Source organism: Pseudopipra pipra, chromosome 3 (genome assembly GCF_036250125.1).
Source record: "Pseudopipra pipra isolate bDixPip1 chromosome 3, bDixPip1.hap1, whole genome shotgun sequence".
Lineage (NCBI taxonomy): Eukaryota > Metazoa > Chordata > Aves > Passeriformes > Pipridae > Pseudopipra > Pseudopipra pipra.
Window position 1 is genome coordinate 83,012,382 of NC_087551.1, and position 15,743 is coordinate 83,028,124.

Below are 15,743 nucleotides of genomic sequence, written 5' to 3' on the forward strand. Positions count from 1 at the left end.
ATTTTGTAAGCAACATCTCAGTGGGCCTTTCTCCCAAGGCTTCTCAAACTGTGCTCCAACCATATGCCTTAAGCAAAAGTTTAATGGCTTCTCTGCTGAACATGACATTTTTGCAAGCTTTTATACAGAATACAATCAATTTGGAATATTAACTGTGGCTGTATTGAATTTATCCTAACATTTGTTGCTCACTTCAGACTACTTGCTGAGATCACACACAAAACACTGGAACAAAGGGCAAAGTCATATCATGTAGAGTTTTAACCACACCACCTCATCTTGTTCTTAGTTTTATGTGTTTGAGCATAGTAAAGACTACTTAGTGCAATAATATGCCCCTTTAAAATATTCTGTATTCAACACAAAACAAATCTGATTTAATATGCTCTCCAAACACTGCTTTTAATCTCACACAAGAAAAAAGAAAACTATTCCATGTAGTTTTTTCCTACAGTTCATGAGTGAAAGCCATCATTTCCATTTGTACTCTTTTTCCTTGAAGTGTACATCACCATGAAGTGTTTGTGACTATTAACTTCTAAAATAACCTATGTACTTTTATTCACCTTATTTCTATGACAAGAGACCTCACAGCAAGGATGGAATAACAATATGGAAACTAACCATCTAATCCAACTGGACACACTTTATTGAAGTACTATTACTTCCATGTGTAAGAGGAAACTAAAGCCAAGTGCAATCGCCAATTTTTGGCATTCCCAGTATAGATTGTATCCAGCAAAAGAGAATTTCACTTTTTGTTTTTATTTTTACAGCACAGTGATATTAGACATATGGACTTGACCATTTAGAGATCAAGTTTTTTAACTGAGCAGGAAAGGCAAGGTCTTTATTATGCCTAAAGCAATACTGTTCTTTAAAAAGTTTTAATGCTTTGTAAATATTATTCTAATATCTTTTGCAGTATTGTCTTTAAAGTAATTCATATCAAAATTTTAGTATGGATGATAGAATCTTCAAGAATGGATATACAGAGTAACAAGAATGCAACCAAAACACAGACTCGAGTCAACCCATTTATATGACAGAAACTTGTCATGGATAAATTCAATCCCAACGAGTTATATTCCAGTTTATTCTGAGCACATGTGATAGATTAACTAATATTTCTCAAGACAGAAAGCCTAGTTTCCTAAGAAATATGAATATAAAATTATGAGCAACTGTAATAAAACAAATATTTTCTTTCAATATTGACAGAAATAAATAGCTCTTTACTAAAGCATTTTAAACTTTGTTTTCTAAATAAGAGATAATTGCCAAGATATATCTCTGATATGAAAAACAACACCAAGATGGATCAATTGGGTAAGTAGCTTTGTCACTGGAGGTGTGAGGAGATTAAAAACTCATGTTGTAGTTTAGCAATATATTGGGCATCCCATGCTCTTCCAATTATATTTACTGATAAGCTTTTTTTCTTTTCAGCTCACTTTTTTCTTGAATATATGCTTTCTTTTGTTATATCAGTAAATTACGACATCGCTAAAGGGCTTAGAATAGTTTTCTCCTCAAGTGTAAATAATAACATAAGACACTAAAAGACAGCCTCTTTCGGTTATTTCACATTTTTGTAAGAATTTTTAAAATATTATCACTTTCTACACTCACATTTGGCAGTACCTTGGGATTTTATTGATCACAGTTTAATCAGAGAGAATAAGTATTAAAGAAAGGAGGTCAAAAGGTCATAGGCAGGGACAACTTCCACTAGACCAGGTTGCTCAAAGCCCCATCCAGCCTGGCCTTGAACATTTCCAGGGATGGGGCATCCACAACTTCTCTGGGCAATCTGTGCCAGTGCCTCACCAGCGTCATAGTAAAAAATTTCTTCCATATATCTAACCTATTTTTCCCTCTTCCCCTGAACTTCTCCTCTTTCAGTTTGAACCCTTTACTCCTTGTCCTGTCACTACAGTTCCTGATGAAGAGTCCCTCTCAGCTACTGGAAGGCTGCTATGAGGTCTCCATGCAAATAATATGGTTCTTAACAGAGAAAAACATTTTGATAGAAAAAATTAATTACCTTAATATAATGATGTTAAAATTAGTACAACTACTCTTTAAAAAAAGTTGTACCACAAAGCTCAAGAAACATAGTTTTCTGATTCCTTATGCATATTTAATTTAAAATTACATTCCCAAAATTATTAACTCTATTCCTTCCTACAAAAAGGCTGATTCCCAAGCTTTAATTACTGACCACACAGTTTATATTTTATGAATTTTAGAATCTCATGTCTCTCTAGTCCTATAGAGAATACTCAGAAAATAGTTATCAGGTGGTGATGGGCACATTTAATGTTTCTATAACCCAGTGTCACTGGTGTGCACAGAAAAGAAATCAAGGTAAGGGGAAAATCTGTATGCTGGTACAGATATAAAACACAACAGAAAGCTTAAAAGGACTTTTAAGGAAGCCTAATGCTCCAGATATAACTGGTACTGATGTACAGCCTTTCAAACCTGTTCTGACCATACAAGCTCAGCACGTGTGTCAGCACCTCAACTACACATGAACAACTTCTGCAGACTCCTTTCTTTTAATCGGGTCTCTGAACACGATGTGCAACCCCACGTTATACTGTACTGTATCTGAGTGCTTTTTCTGTGTCTGATTTCAACACTGCTAGAATGTATTTTTAAGAAGCTTTAGGGATAAGCATATGAGGAAAAAAAAAGTAAATTAAAACCAGATTATACATAAAGATTTTTCCTCCACATCTGACAGTGCATTCTCCCTGCTTGCAGTGAAAGTTAAATTTCTAGCTTAGCAGGCACTATGCACAGTGCCTGGTAGGTAGATGATTTCTCAGTTGTTCAGATAAAGCAAGGTAGGCATCCACAAAACTGAAATTTAATAAAAATGTAAAACTTTTAATGTAATAATAAGCATTTCTTCTATAGGTAAACATATTCAGCCATGCAGAACACTTAAAAACAAATAACCTCTGTACCTGAACTGTGGAACTGATTTCAGATGCAAATCCTCCTGTCAAGGGAGCCTCATGGCTAATCAGCAATCGCCCAGTCTTCGCCACTGACTGAAATAGAAAAACAAACCCCCCAAATGTCATCAAATTACAACTCTTATGATTTCTTACTTGTTCTATTTGTGGAACATATGAAATATGGGACATTATTAGCAGTGTTAGAACATAGCTACTTTTCCACTCTTGCATTTCCAGCGAAAGAAAAATTATCCTAAAAGACTAAATTGAGTAATTAATAGGACGGTTTCATATTTACTACAAAAAATGTTTACAATTTCCATTCAATTTTAAGCAAATATCAAAACCAAAAATTGAATCCACTGTATATAAATTTACACTATTAATGCAAACTGTAACATTCCTGAAATAGAATAAAGAATTTTAACAAGTAGTCCATAAAAACTTGAATCCTGAAAATACTGAAAGATGCACAAGGAAATCCTTCACTGATATCTCTGCACAATCAGTTCCTATATTCCTATGAATTGTAGCTATTCAGAAAGTAAAACTGTTAAATAGAAATTTCAGCAAGAAAATACATGGATTACTGCTCCTTACTTAAGTTTTATGTGGCAACTAGAAGCAACATTTTCTAATTTTACATCTCAATGTTTGTACAGTCTTTACGTGATCTACTTTACAAATAAATATATAGCATACAGAAGGTGATCTAAGCATCTTTAATCAAAAAACAAATCTGTGTTCATTATGCAACATAACAATGAAAGCAAAATATTTTTAATCTGATGGGAATATAAAGCTTCACCACACTCAAATATATTAATGGTTATTGCAACTACACACTAATCAAACAGTAGAATCAAACAGTATCAGATACCTTTGGTCAGAAATATGGCAGCAAAGTCTCCAATTCCATAATATGCATTTTAAAATTAATATACTAATAAGGTGCATTAAAAATTTTCATAAACTTTTAGACATGCACATCAGAAAAAATCAGATTAATGTGTATGTTAATCTTTCAAGAACAGTTACAGTCTGATATTTAAGATAAGTACATAGTGTACTGCCGGTGCACCATTAGTCATCAAGTGGAAAAGCCCAAGACAGCACTATCTTAGATTTTCTGAATACTGTGATCTTCAGTTTAATGTCTACCCCAGCACAGTCTCCAGTTGGGCAGCCCTGTGTTATCTGTGTAATAGAATACATAAAGACAATGCCTTAATAATGCAGCTTTCCCTCCGATTCAATATTTTTCTAATTCTTTTGCTCTTCTAACAATGACTCAATCAGTGGCTCAGAGCAGCTCATCCACAGATGTGCTGGCAACTCACAGGCTACAAACATGATCCATATACTGTACTGTGAAGTGGTTTGACAACATTCAGAGCTAAACAAGACAGAAAAAGGCATTTCAACACTTGGAAAGTAATCCAGTTACACAGGCTGATTTCTTTCTTTTGCCAGCACTGGAAACTCATACTGAAAGAGCAGAGGCATTACCTGCACTGTCAATCTGTCCAATACATCAAAACACTTCAACGAACAAAACTTATGCTCCAGTTTTAAGTTGATATGATAAAACTGATACAATCAAGTACAAGTTGCTATGGTAAAACTGATACAACTAATCAGTGTAAAAGTTCAGGGGGGTTGGTTTTGTTTGTTTGTTTTTAAATCCTCCTACTATCATTTTAAAGAAAGATTCTGTTGCATGTATTTATTCCGAGAGGTTCACATTTTGATATGTTACAAACTGTCTTTAAAGTTACAGATTTCATTTTTCAGAATATAGCAGTACGAAACAGACACTCTTAGAAAGCACATAGGAAAATTCGCATGTGATCACACCAGTAATCCAGCAGTCCAGCATCTTATCTCTGGAGATAACTCAATGTTTAGGGAAAAGTAAGAATAGGGCCTTCAGTGTGTTCCTTCACTATGTCTCAGCCTCCAATTATTTTCACACCACCAGTTTCCTGAATCCAATATGGTCTCTTGCAGTAAATAACTTGTAACTTTTATTTCAACTGTTCTCAAACTGGAGCCATGTACAATCAAAACAAAAAACCAAACATAGCAAAAAAACAAACACCACACAACAACAACAACAAAAGAGTAAAAAATAATCTCTTTTTGGAAACCTGCCTCTACTACAAGATAAATCCTGGGTTTTATATACAATTCCCAAGGTCTTCAAGGACCCCTTGCCTGCAGGAGGCTGTTAAGAGAGAGCAAGCAGCTGTGATCACCAAGCCATGCATACAAATAGCTCAGCCCTGCTAGAACACAGTATATATATATATATGACTCCTGATACAAAACCATGCTATCATAGCTTCAGTGCTTTTAGTATCCACCCCAGCTTGTTCAGGGACAGCATAGGTACCTGCATCACATTGCACAATACTGAAAAAAAAAAATTCTTCTAATGGTTAAACCAGATTCAAAGTGAGCAGAAATGAACCACTATGCTGCACTGCAAATAGCACTGCGGACTTTAAGTAAGGATGTGAGTATTGTGATTACTAAATTTACAAGCTCCCCACATCAATTTCTACTTTGAATTACACCATGTTCCTAAACTACAGTGAGTCTTTCAGAAAGACATGCAATCTTAATTACAGTATTTCCAGTGTTTGTAAATGCATCACACCTCTTGGTAAGTTCTTCCAGTGCCTAACTCCCTTCCCTGTACAATTTCGCACCTTATTTCCAAACTAATTTGGCTGACATTAACTACAAAGCTGCTGATTCTTATTATATCTGTTTGCTAGAAGGAGACCCTATCTATGATCACATTTCTGCTCCCACATGAATATGTTAAGACTATGATCATATGGTGTCAACCACAATTTTGATCGGCTTAACAGCCTGAGCTCTAAATCTTTCAGCAAACAGCACATTTCCAATTCCTTCATCATTCTTACTCTACCCTGAATCATCTCCAGTTTCCTATGTCCTTCTTGAAGCACACCCATCTGGAACCAGCATTCCAGATTTTCTCAGATCACCACCAAATACAGAGATAATACAGCCTCAGTATTGCAGCTCTTAGATGTATGAGGCCTTTCAGCCAAAGTATAATAACACAAGTCCAGCTTTAACTAAAACTGTGATTCCCTGTTCTTGGGAAAGAGGGTTTTCTCCTTAAAGGATAATTGTTTCCTGGAATAAAGATGGAAATATAGTGTGCATTTATTATTTCAAGACACAACATTATATTTGGATGTGCTGAAAAATACATTGCGTGTCTGAGCCTAGCTCAGTTAATGAGCTTATCTTCTCTTTATCAGTAACTGAGTGCCTATTTTATCTGTTTATTCAGCTGTTTGTTGTCTCTAATCTTTTATCAGTAACAGTTTTAAATGTTTTCCATATATGTGATGGAAATATTAAAAAAACAGGTTCAAAATCCAACTTTGTAGGACCTTGGGACTTTACTATTTCCATTCACAAACACTGCCCTTCTATGCCATACAGTTGAAGCCAGCACAGCACTAATGCCCTACTTCTCAAACTATGTTAATTTGTTTTGTGAGTGCTCAAACAACTGTAGATCATGAACTGTAGGTCATGTATTTCTAATTATTTTTGAATAGCTCCTTCTTCTTTGATAACTTCTTTTTCCTAGTTTATGGATCATTCTTTCTAACTGATCTGGTACAGGTTTTTTTTTTTGTGGCAAAACTGTTCCATAAGGTATCAGACTAATAAATTCCTGGCCAAGAGGTACTTTAATTTAGCAAACATATTGGGTCTTTGTATGACCTTTGTATGTATCTTAAAAATGACAGTACTATACATTAATAACAGCAGACAATAGCAACAGATGTGATTTTTTTAAACACAATTCTAAAATATACATTACAATTTTAAAAATATATATTACCATTTAGAAGTGTTTCAGTCCATACAACTTAGAAGAAAGCCTGATGAAAAAAACCAACATTTTCATACACTAGTAGTGTTCTAGAATGGCTAACTTATTCAATTTCTGTATCTTCAAATGAAAATTATTTCCTGGAAGCAAAATAGTTAATCAGTTAAAAGTGGAAATTTCAAAACTAGCTGCTATGCATTCTATACAGCACAGCAGACATGGTTAATGATTATCTGCAGATATCAATGCTCGTCTATAAAGAATTAATTTCATTTTTAAACTCTATTGCAAAACATTAGTCCCTGTTAGTTCAAATGAAGCCATAATTCGACCTCCAGGATAACCAAAGCCCAATGTTCAGAAAACTATTTACAGTCCAAATAATTGTAGCTCAGTCACATTATCAGGTAATGGTGTCCTCAACTTTCAAAGTTAATGGGAAATATCACTGCAATAAAACTGGACAAAACAGTGCTAAATCAGCACAGTGTAACAAATTGGCCAGCATAGAATCCTACTACTTTATCCTCTTTTAAAAAGGAGTGTAATCTTTTGTTTGGATTACCAAGAGAAAAGGACAGCCTTTCAAAGAACAATGTATTTTGTCCCCTTACAACCAGACACTTGCATTTCTGTAAGGGCTTGATTCTCCATTTCATCAGCATCTCCCCTCTGTCTTCCAAAACCCCAGTCTTTACACTTTTTCTTACCTAAGTAAAAGATGAAAATTTTGAAATACATTAAGATTTTGAAATTCTGCAGCTCATGTAGAGTGCTTTTGAAAATGTATTTTCAAAGAATATGGTATGGTTTAAGACTGGCACTGATAAAAATGTTCCTTCTGTACATCCACAACCAGAAGTTGTTGCTTTCTGATCTTTGGAGTCCAGATATACTTCTGAGGGCACTAAGAGATTCTGTAGGTATATTATTGTATCAAATTAAATGAAAACAAATTTTTTTGGCCATCTTTAGTAACATACCATAAAGGGAAGTCAGAGGCAACATTCAGGCATTTAGAGAGCACAGCTCCCCTTTGTGTCATGGCCACTCTGCGCTTTCAGAGACAAACTCAGATGATGCAACCTTGGGTTTTCAAAAGGGAAAGGTCCTACTCTGCTCAGAACCTCCTGTTCCCAGCCCATCCCTCACATCTCCTCAACACCCAAGTGGCTATCGGGAAAGCCAGCTGAAGGGGATAATCTGATTTGTGCTGTACAGTTAGCATAAAGCAGCAACCACCACCTCAGAGACAGATGTAGAGATGGGAGGTAGATCAGGATTCACTCACAGAAACCTTCAGTAGTGCTCTCTCACTCCAGGAGGCAACAGAGACCCAGGTTATGGCACATCACTCATCTCTGCTATATCCAGTCATTAGAGAAGAGACTCTATACCTTTATACTATTAAATCAACCCTAAAACAGAACCAGACACCAATATTGACTATACCTTTCCACCTCAATTTAATTGCCATGACTGTTTTACCTTAGTGTCATTCACAAGGACAACAACTGACATTGCATCAGAGCAAAAGGCTAATGATCACTCTGATAAGGAAATGTAAAAAAAAAACCTAATGCCTTTGCAAAACAAATACTTTCGGGGTTCACTCTGAAGGTTTTCTGAACTGCAACCCAGCATTTTTGCAGTGAAGCAGCTCAGCAAATTATTTTCAACTTCCCTGACCGCACTCTTAATCCAAGTGTTTCTATAATCACTTTTCTGTTCAACTCCCAATTCATCACATTAGTCGTTTTCTCCCTTCCTACAGGCATCAATGGCAGAAAAAAAACAACACAAGCGTGGCACTTCCAGGCACTTTGAAACCTAAGTGCTGACACTACCAATAACATTCTCTGCCCTTACTTAGGAGAAAGCAGTCAAACCAAAATGAGTTTGATGGTAAACTGCATTTAACACTACTACTCTCCACACATAGCAACACTACTACTGCCAGCATAACCAGCTGCTTCACTAACACAGCAACTGCCTTTAAAGAAATTATCAAAGTCAAAATTTTATTATAAATGGCTGTTATTTTGTCACAATGGCAAGTTGCCTATTTTCTTTAAGAAGAAAATCTTGTTCTCAGAACAGAAAGATTTTCCATCTCTTACAGAAAAGGAATTATTTTGATGTTCACTTTCCCATTTAAATTTTTCCATACTTTTGATTGTTTTCTTTAAAGACTATAAAAACTTTCTGCATAATTGAAAAACTAGCTTCCCACAATAATTTTTAAAAGTCAGCAAAACTACTGAAATTGCATTTGTATTGTACCCTATTTTGCACTAAACATGTATGAAGCAACTATAAAAACTTATAAAAATGAATATTAATAGATATGTGCTTTTACCAAAAACAAATCAGAATATGGAAGCCATAAAAAAAAAAAGACAGTAAATTTTCATTAAATGCCTTGAAAAACATTTTTCATTTTTAGATCAGCTTTAATGAATCTTTACTTGAAAAATATAAAACCTGAGGGAGGTTACTTTCCTTAACCCATTAGTTCTACTTTTCCTTTAATGTTTCAATAACAAATTAAATTGCATAGCAGCATTCTTGGTACCGAACACCATAACCACAGGAATAGAAATAAGAGCCCAAATTTCTATTCAGCACTTCCCACAGAGAAATATGTAACATAACCTGCCAGATGTATCACTGAGGATTACATTTACTTAGCACACACAGATCCATAGGATGACACATCCCATATACTGACAATCTTAATGAATGCAGTTATTCCATCACCAGTTTGCAGATATCCCATTGTGGGATCTCTGGAAAACCAGATCCTCAAGCACCTTTTTTTATTTATTTTTTTTTACTAGGGTCCTAAGAGAAGGAATGGGGAATAAGTTGTATCCTATTGGCCTGGACACAAGAAAGCTGTAGCTTTCAAACAATCATGTTCTAGTTTGCAAATTCTAGCCACCAGTTGCCCATGACTGCCTTGTCCTAGAAGCAAAAAAAGCTAGAAATAGTATTTTTTAAAGCTCAAACCAACCAAAAAAAACCCAATTCTTCACACTGAAGAAAAAATTACTTAAAAGAAAATAAAATAACATCTGGTGTGGGTTTCAACTGAACTAAATTCTCAGAGAAGGAAAAAGAGAGGCTTCAAATGTACTCTATCACTCTATCACTTCCAAAAGTTGACTGAAATTCATTTACTCATTTGTCAGTAAAATCAAGACAATTCAGAAATAAACAAATGACATGAAAAACCATTATTTCAGAACATACAGGTCAACAGCCCAAAGCATGAATGAGATTTCTCAACTACTGATACAAGACAGTCAGCCTTATGCTCCTTCTGTTAATATCCTGTTAAGTATAACAAACATATCACAGCATTGCAACTGTATAGCAGGCAATCCTAGCTGAACACTGGCAACAATCTACATAGATCAAAGATAAGCTACTTGGAAAAGATGTTATTTTTATTCCATCACTTATGAGGGCCATTGGTCAAAAATCTTTAACCAAAACTTTTCAAACAATAAAATGAAAAAACAGGCAATTCTGTAACAGCTGAGTATGCTGATTAACAGCAGGGAATGGAAAATAGGTCCAACATGTTTCTAACTTGACACAAAGAGCTAAAAAGTTGCCAATTTTAACTAATCCACATTAGCAGAGCACAAATCTTAGTCTTCCTCTTAGTAGTTAATCAAAACGGTGGTTTCTAATCCACTCCTGCCTGCTCGTTCATCTGATGCAGCTGAGGTTTGTGCTTTCTGACCTACAAGTCTAGAATTCATTGACTGCAGATGGCATAGCCAAGGCTGCTGTGGCAGGCTTGGACCTACTGCCAGCTTTGGAAGCTCAGAATGAGTTTCCCCAAAGCAAAAAGATCTGCGATAATAAATTTACATGGCAAGGATGAGCAGATCCTTTAGGGCTCTGAGACTGCAAAGAACACAAAGATGAAGAGGCTTTGATTCTGGCTTCTGTCAAGGAGAAGCAAAACATTAGAAACTAAACTAACAGGAATCAGGGACAAGAGAAAGACAGAGAACAGCCATCTGCTGATGTTAAACTAGAGCAATCTTCGCATATCAGGGTGGTAAGACAGGCTGTCCTGCTGCACAAACACCCTATGACACTGTTCCTATAACTTTACCTGCCTTCTCTGCAGCAAAAAATGAAAACAGACAGAATACACACACACGCACACACAAAAAAACCCAAAACAAAACAAACAAAAAACCAAAACAAAAAAAAAAAAAAACACCCACCACCTAGAAATTTTGTCTAACCTCCCTTCCAGTTAACTTCAAATCACAGTAAAAGACCAGATATTACAGAAAATAAAAAAAGATCTAAAAGTAAAATGCATTACAACTCTATCACAGTAATGGAGAAAAACATGGGAAAATTAAGAGAAGTATTAGAAATGTATTTGCTGCCCAATGAGATGTTTACCTGAAATCAAATGATTAATGCTTCATCAAATAAATTATCAAACCATGTACTAAGCTGCAGCATGTTGTAGACAGCTGCCATCCTGTCCATTCAGCTCTTTCAAAGTTACTACTGTGCATTTGAAAATTGATTTCTAACAAGGAGTGAAGCTCCAAAAATAGGAACTTAAGTTGATGTTACATGGCCACTTTAAATCTGTTCTCCCTAAGCAATCAGTCCAGCTGTACTTCCACCTGATTACTTTTACCATCTCCATAGTATTAGCAAAATATAGCTGGATGTAAATCCTAATGAGAGCCCAGAGGAAGGAGAAGGAACAAGCAAACAATTTAGAGCACAGGGAAAAGCTGGACTACATTTTTGACAATGGCAAAGGCAGAAGCAGAAGAGGATGCTACCAGCAGAATAGAGGAGGAAAGACAGGCTCTACCCCCACAGAACCTTCTCGTCACTGGCTTCCTGGTAAAATACCGTACTCTACCCACTAACCATGACCATCTAGGCCCGACCACACAAACACCATTCTACCTATCCAACTATCCATTGGATCACAGCATAACACACTAACTTGGATACAGGAGTATTCTGAGAGAGAGTTTCAAAAGCTTAGTTGCAGTTAAGGTAAGTGTCACTCATTGTTCATCTTTTGTTACAGATCCAGACACTTATCACAGATTTAGCCTCAGCAAGGCCATGCTTACTTTTCGTCATCTTCTCCTTAATACATTCAGAAATTATGTGAAATTTGCAGTCAGTCTGAAGAACACTAGTTCTAATTATTAAAAACAGCCTCAAAGCATTTACTGATAATTCTTTCATGAAATATATAACATTTTCTTAAATTTGATCACAAAAAGGCAACTGAGTGGTCACAGAAGTAGAAGACATGCATCTGTGAGCAGTCTGAGTGCTGACAGTGAGGTGACCCACAGCTGGGAGCACTTCAGCAATCTCAATACACATTTGCAGAACTATATTCTAAATCATTATTTAGAAAATATTGTTGTTTTCTCCTCGAGCAACTCTGCAGTTGCATTTGGGGTAGACTATATACCCTCAGCAGAGTTGCAGATGACACAAAACTGGGAGGAGCAGCTGATAGGCCAGAGGAGCTATGCTGCCATTCGGAGAGACCTGGGCAGGCGGACAGGAACCTCACAAAGCTCAAAAAGGGAAGCGCAAAGTCCTGTCCCTGGGGAGGAACAACTCCAGGCACCAGTGTATACTGGGGCTGCACTGCTGGAAAGCAGCTTGGCAGGAAAGGCAGACAGATGCCCTGATGGACCCCACATTGACCATGAGCCAGAAATGTGCCCCTGCAGCAAAGAAGGCAAATGGTATCCTGAGCTGCATTAGGACTGTTGCAGCCAGATGAGGGAGGTGATGCTGCCCCTCTACTCACCATTGGTATATACGGCCATACTGGGAGTGATGTGTCTGGTTCTGCACTCCTCAGTAAGAGACACATGAACATATTGGAGAGTCCAACAAAGGGCCACAAAGATGATTAAGGGTCTGGGATAAAGGGACCTCATCGATGTATATACATACCCAAAAGGGAGGGTGCAAACCAGACAGAGCAAGGCTCTTCTCAGTGGTGCCCAGTGACTGCACTGCATAGTTTGTTATTATGCTGATGTTGCATAACACACTGGTTAAGCCTCACCACTTTGAAATCCTCATCAGGATGAATCTTTTCCCCAGTTTAAAATGTATGCATGGCAGGAACAGTTCATAAAGAACTAATGTGACCACAGCAGGGATGCACATATGGAACATCTTGCAGAGAAATGTTAACACAACCATAAAACTTACTGACTCGACACACCAGGATTTTAATATTCCAGTATGTATCACTTTACACTATAAATGCCAAAAATAATTCTGAAATTATTCCTGCATATTTCTACATAGCACCAAAAATATAATGCTGTAGCATGAAAATGGTGGTGCAGAGATAATGAAAAATGAAAACAAGCACAGGAATAATGCAAAGTAACATGAAAAATTTAAAAAATTACAGTCAAAACCAAAAGGGCTGGCTACAGGACTAGGTAGAGCATCCGAAGAAGCAATGAAGAGACAATAATAAAAGAGTTATGGCCTTTAGATCCAACACAACACTGTCAGGGTATGGCTGAGATGATCAACAGAGAGATTTATAAGTTTCCTGCAAAGCCAAGACCCAAGAACAGATTTCCAATGTGTTAGGTACCATAAAAATACAGAGCAGCAGCTTGCAATTTAAATAGCTGAGACTGTAAAAAGAGAAAAGAGGTATAACACACAGCAGGGTGCATCTCAATACAGCTTGGGATGCTTCAGTTTTAATAGAAGAGTGTTAAAGTAGATTAAAAGGATTGATATTCTATCAAGTAGTAACTAACCCTCTAATGCCTTTCAGTAAACTTAGTCTTGTAAAACAATACTGCTACAAACCCTCTCGTAATACCTTTGTAACACCATTTTATGTACCCTAAAACAGTTAATTGCTAAAAAAGCAGCAGCTGCTAACAACAGTCATAGAATGTAGGGACAACGGAGCAAAGTTATGTTTTGTGCAGATGGATACTCCTGCTTAACCTAAAAATAAACTAAGGAACACAAATTAGAGTATTCATAAATTAATTTGCCTCTTCAGTTTTTCCATACTCATGTTCAGAACTAACACTTATTTTAGGTCTTAGAAGTTATAAGTCTATTAGTAAGTTAAAATTTAGGATTATTTAGCCCTTTGGCCTTTCAGAAATTATGTGCATAGTGCTTATTAAAAGTCGCAGGTTGTGAAAATTTCATCTCTCACTCAAATTCCTGGAATAATCAGGCTGTAATAGTACATCTCCTCTTCACTATAACAATTCTTTATTAAAAATAAAATAAAATCCAAGCTTTTAAGTTTGAGTGTTTGTTGAGGTTCCTCCAAGCTAACCTTTTAAGGAAAAACTGCAGTCTTCTACAACCAAAAAGGCAGGGAAAACACCCACTTTCCATAAGATCATAGAATCATAGAATCAGCTGGATTGGACAGGACCTCTGAGATCATCAAGTCCAACCCTTGATCCAACACCGCCGTGGTTACTAGACCATGGCACTAAGGCATCTACCTCAGGACTATCAAAGTACCTAAACCCCTGGGACACTAAGAGCATCTAGCTAGCTTTATCACCCGTCCTCATAACCACCTAGCTCAGCACCCTCACTCTTTCAGGTGCTCTGATTCTCATGTAGAGTCACATGGAAAAGTCAGACAGCAAAGACAAGTCATAAAACTTTGTGAGGATGAACAGTGCCTCAGGTAAATTCCTAATTTATTCTTTTATTCTTGAAAAACAGATGGGATCTTGGCCAGTTCTTAAAGAGCTCCCACAGATAATTCAGTTATTTGTAAGATTCGCAAATCTTCTGAACACCTCTCCAGTTATTTTGGAGGATCTAAGAATGGGACAACTAATTCACTGCCATACTCACACCCCACTATACACATAAAAACACTGTCTGGAACAAATTTTAGCATTATTCACCAGAAGCAAAACACTGTGTTGCCAGATAGGACCCACATAATAGGTCTCCTCAGAATAATTTTATTGAGGCTAACTATAGGTTTAGAGAACTTGAAAAAAACTAACAACTGTTCTTAAAAGAAACAAAATCGCATCAGGTCATCAGGAAAATAAGTAAAACAGCCTGAAATTTTATTGCTGAACACAACAATACTTTTATTTTCTCCTATTGAATTACTCAGTAGCTTCTAACACAATTCAAATAACTATGTAAGACAAAAAGTAGAGTGTCCCAGCAAAAATCCTGCCTTGATCTGAAAAGAAAGATTAAAATGAAAGTGATGTTTCTTAAAGCTGTAGATGAAGAAAAAGACTGTGAAATGAATGTAAGAACTTGAGGGCAGGACAGAAGAAAAACATGAATGCTGAAAAATGAGAAGCGCAGGAATGTCAATGAAGAAAAGAACAAGAAAAAAGAAAAGGCCACGGCAGGAGGGATGCCAAGTTTTTGAAAGAAAGTACCTAGATTCTAGAAGATATGAAAAAAGGAACTGAGAAAAGTGCTGGTAATACCAATTGTGGCATACTCCTTGTCTGTTTTTCACTCTGGTTCATACTGGGCATTCTAGCATGACCAGGACAGCAGTGAGACTTTGTTCAGGCCATGACAGTTCACTATTAGCCTGATCTATGCAATTTGCTCTTTATCCCTATACAGTGCCTTCAAAGACCCTCATCTATTTCTGCCCCATTCTAAGATTTAGGATCCCTGAGAGTCTTCCAAACCACAAATATAGATGTTTACTTTTCCCTTTCAGGAGGAAAAACACCAAAACTAACCATGCACAATGCTCGAAGATTCCCTTCTAAGACATAAAACCTCCTCAGGCTACTATATTGAACTGATCTGACCAAACTTTCAGCAGAAAAAGATTGAATATCAAG

The 15,743-nt window shown here is 36.5% G+C and overlaps 1 protein-coding gene across 4 annotated transcripts in view; it reads right to left on the bottom strand.

Annotated features, from left to right (window-relative positions):
• Nucleotides 1-15,743, bottom strand: part of BCKDHB (branched chain keto acid dehydrogenase E1 subunit beta) — a 114,914-nt gene that overhangs the window by 45,201 nt on the left and 53,970 nt on the right. For 3 of the 4 annotated variants that reach the window (XR_010429381.1, XM_064650066.1, XM_064650069.1), the window contains exon 9: nt 2,979-3,065. The exons of the other annotated variant lie outside the window; for it this stretch is intronic. Coding sequence is in view for 2 of the 3 variants with exons in the window: in XM_064650066.1 (XP_064506136.1) it covers nt 2,979-3,065 (87 nt within the window). In the remaining variant the exon portion in view is untranslated. The remainder of the gene's footprint in view (nt 1-2,978; nt 3,066-15,743) is intronic. 4 annotated transcript variants of the gene reach the window in all.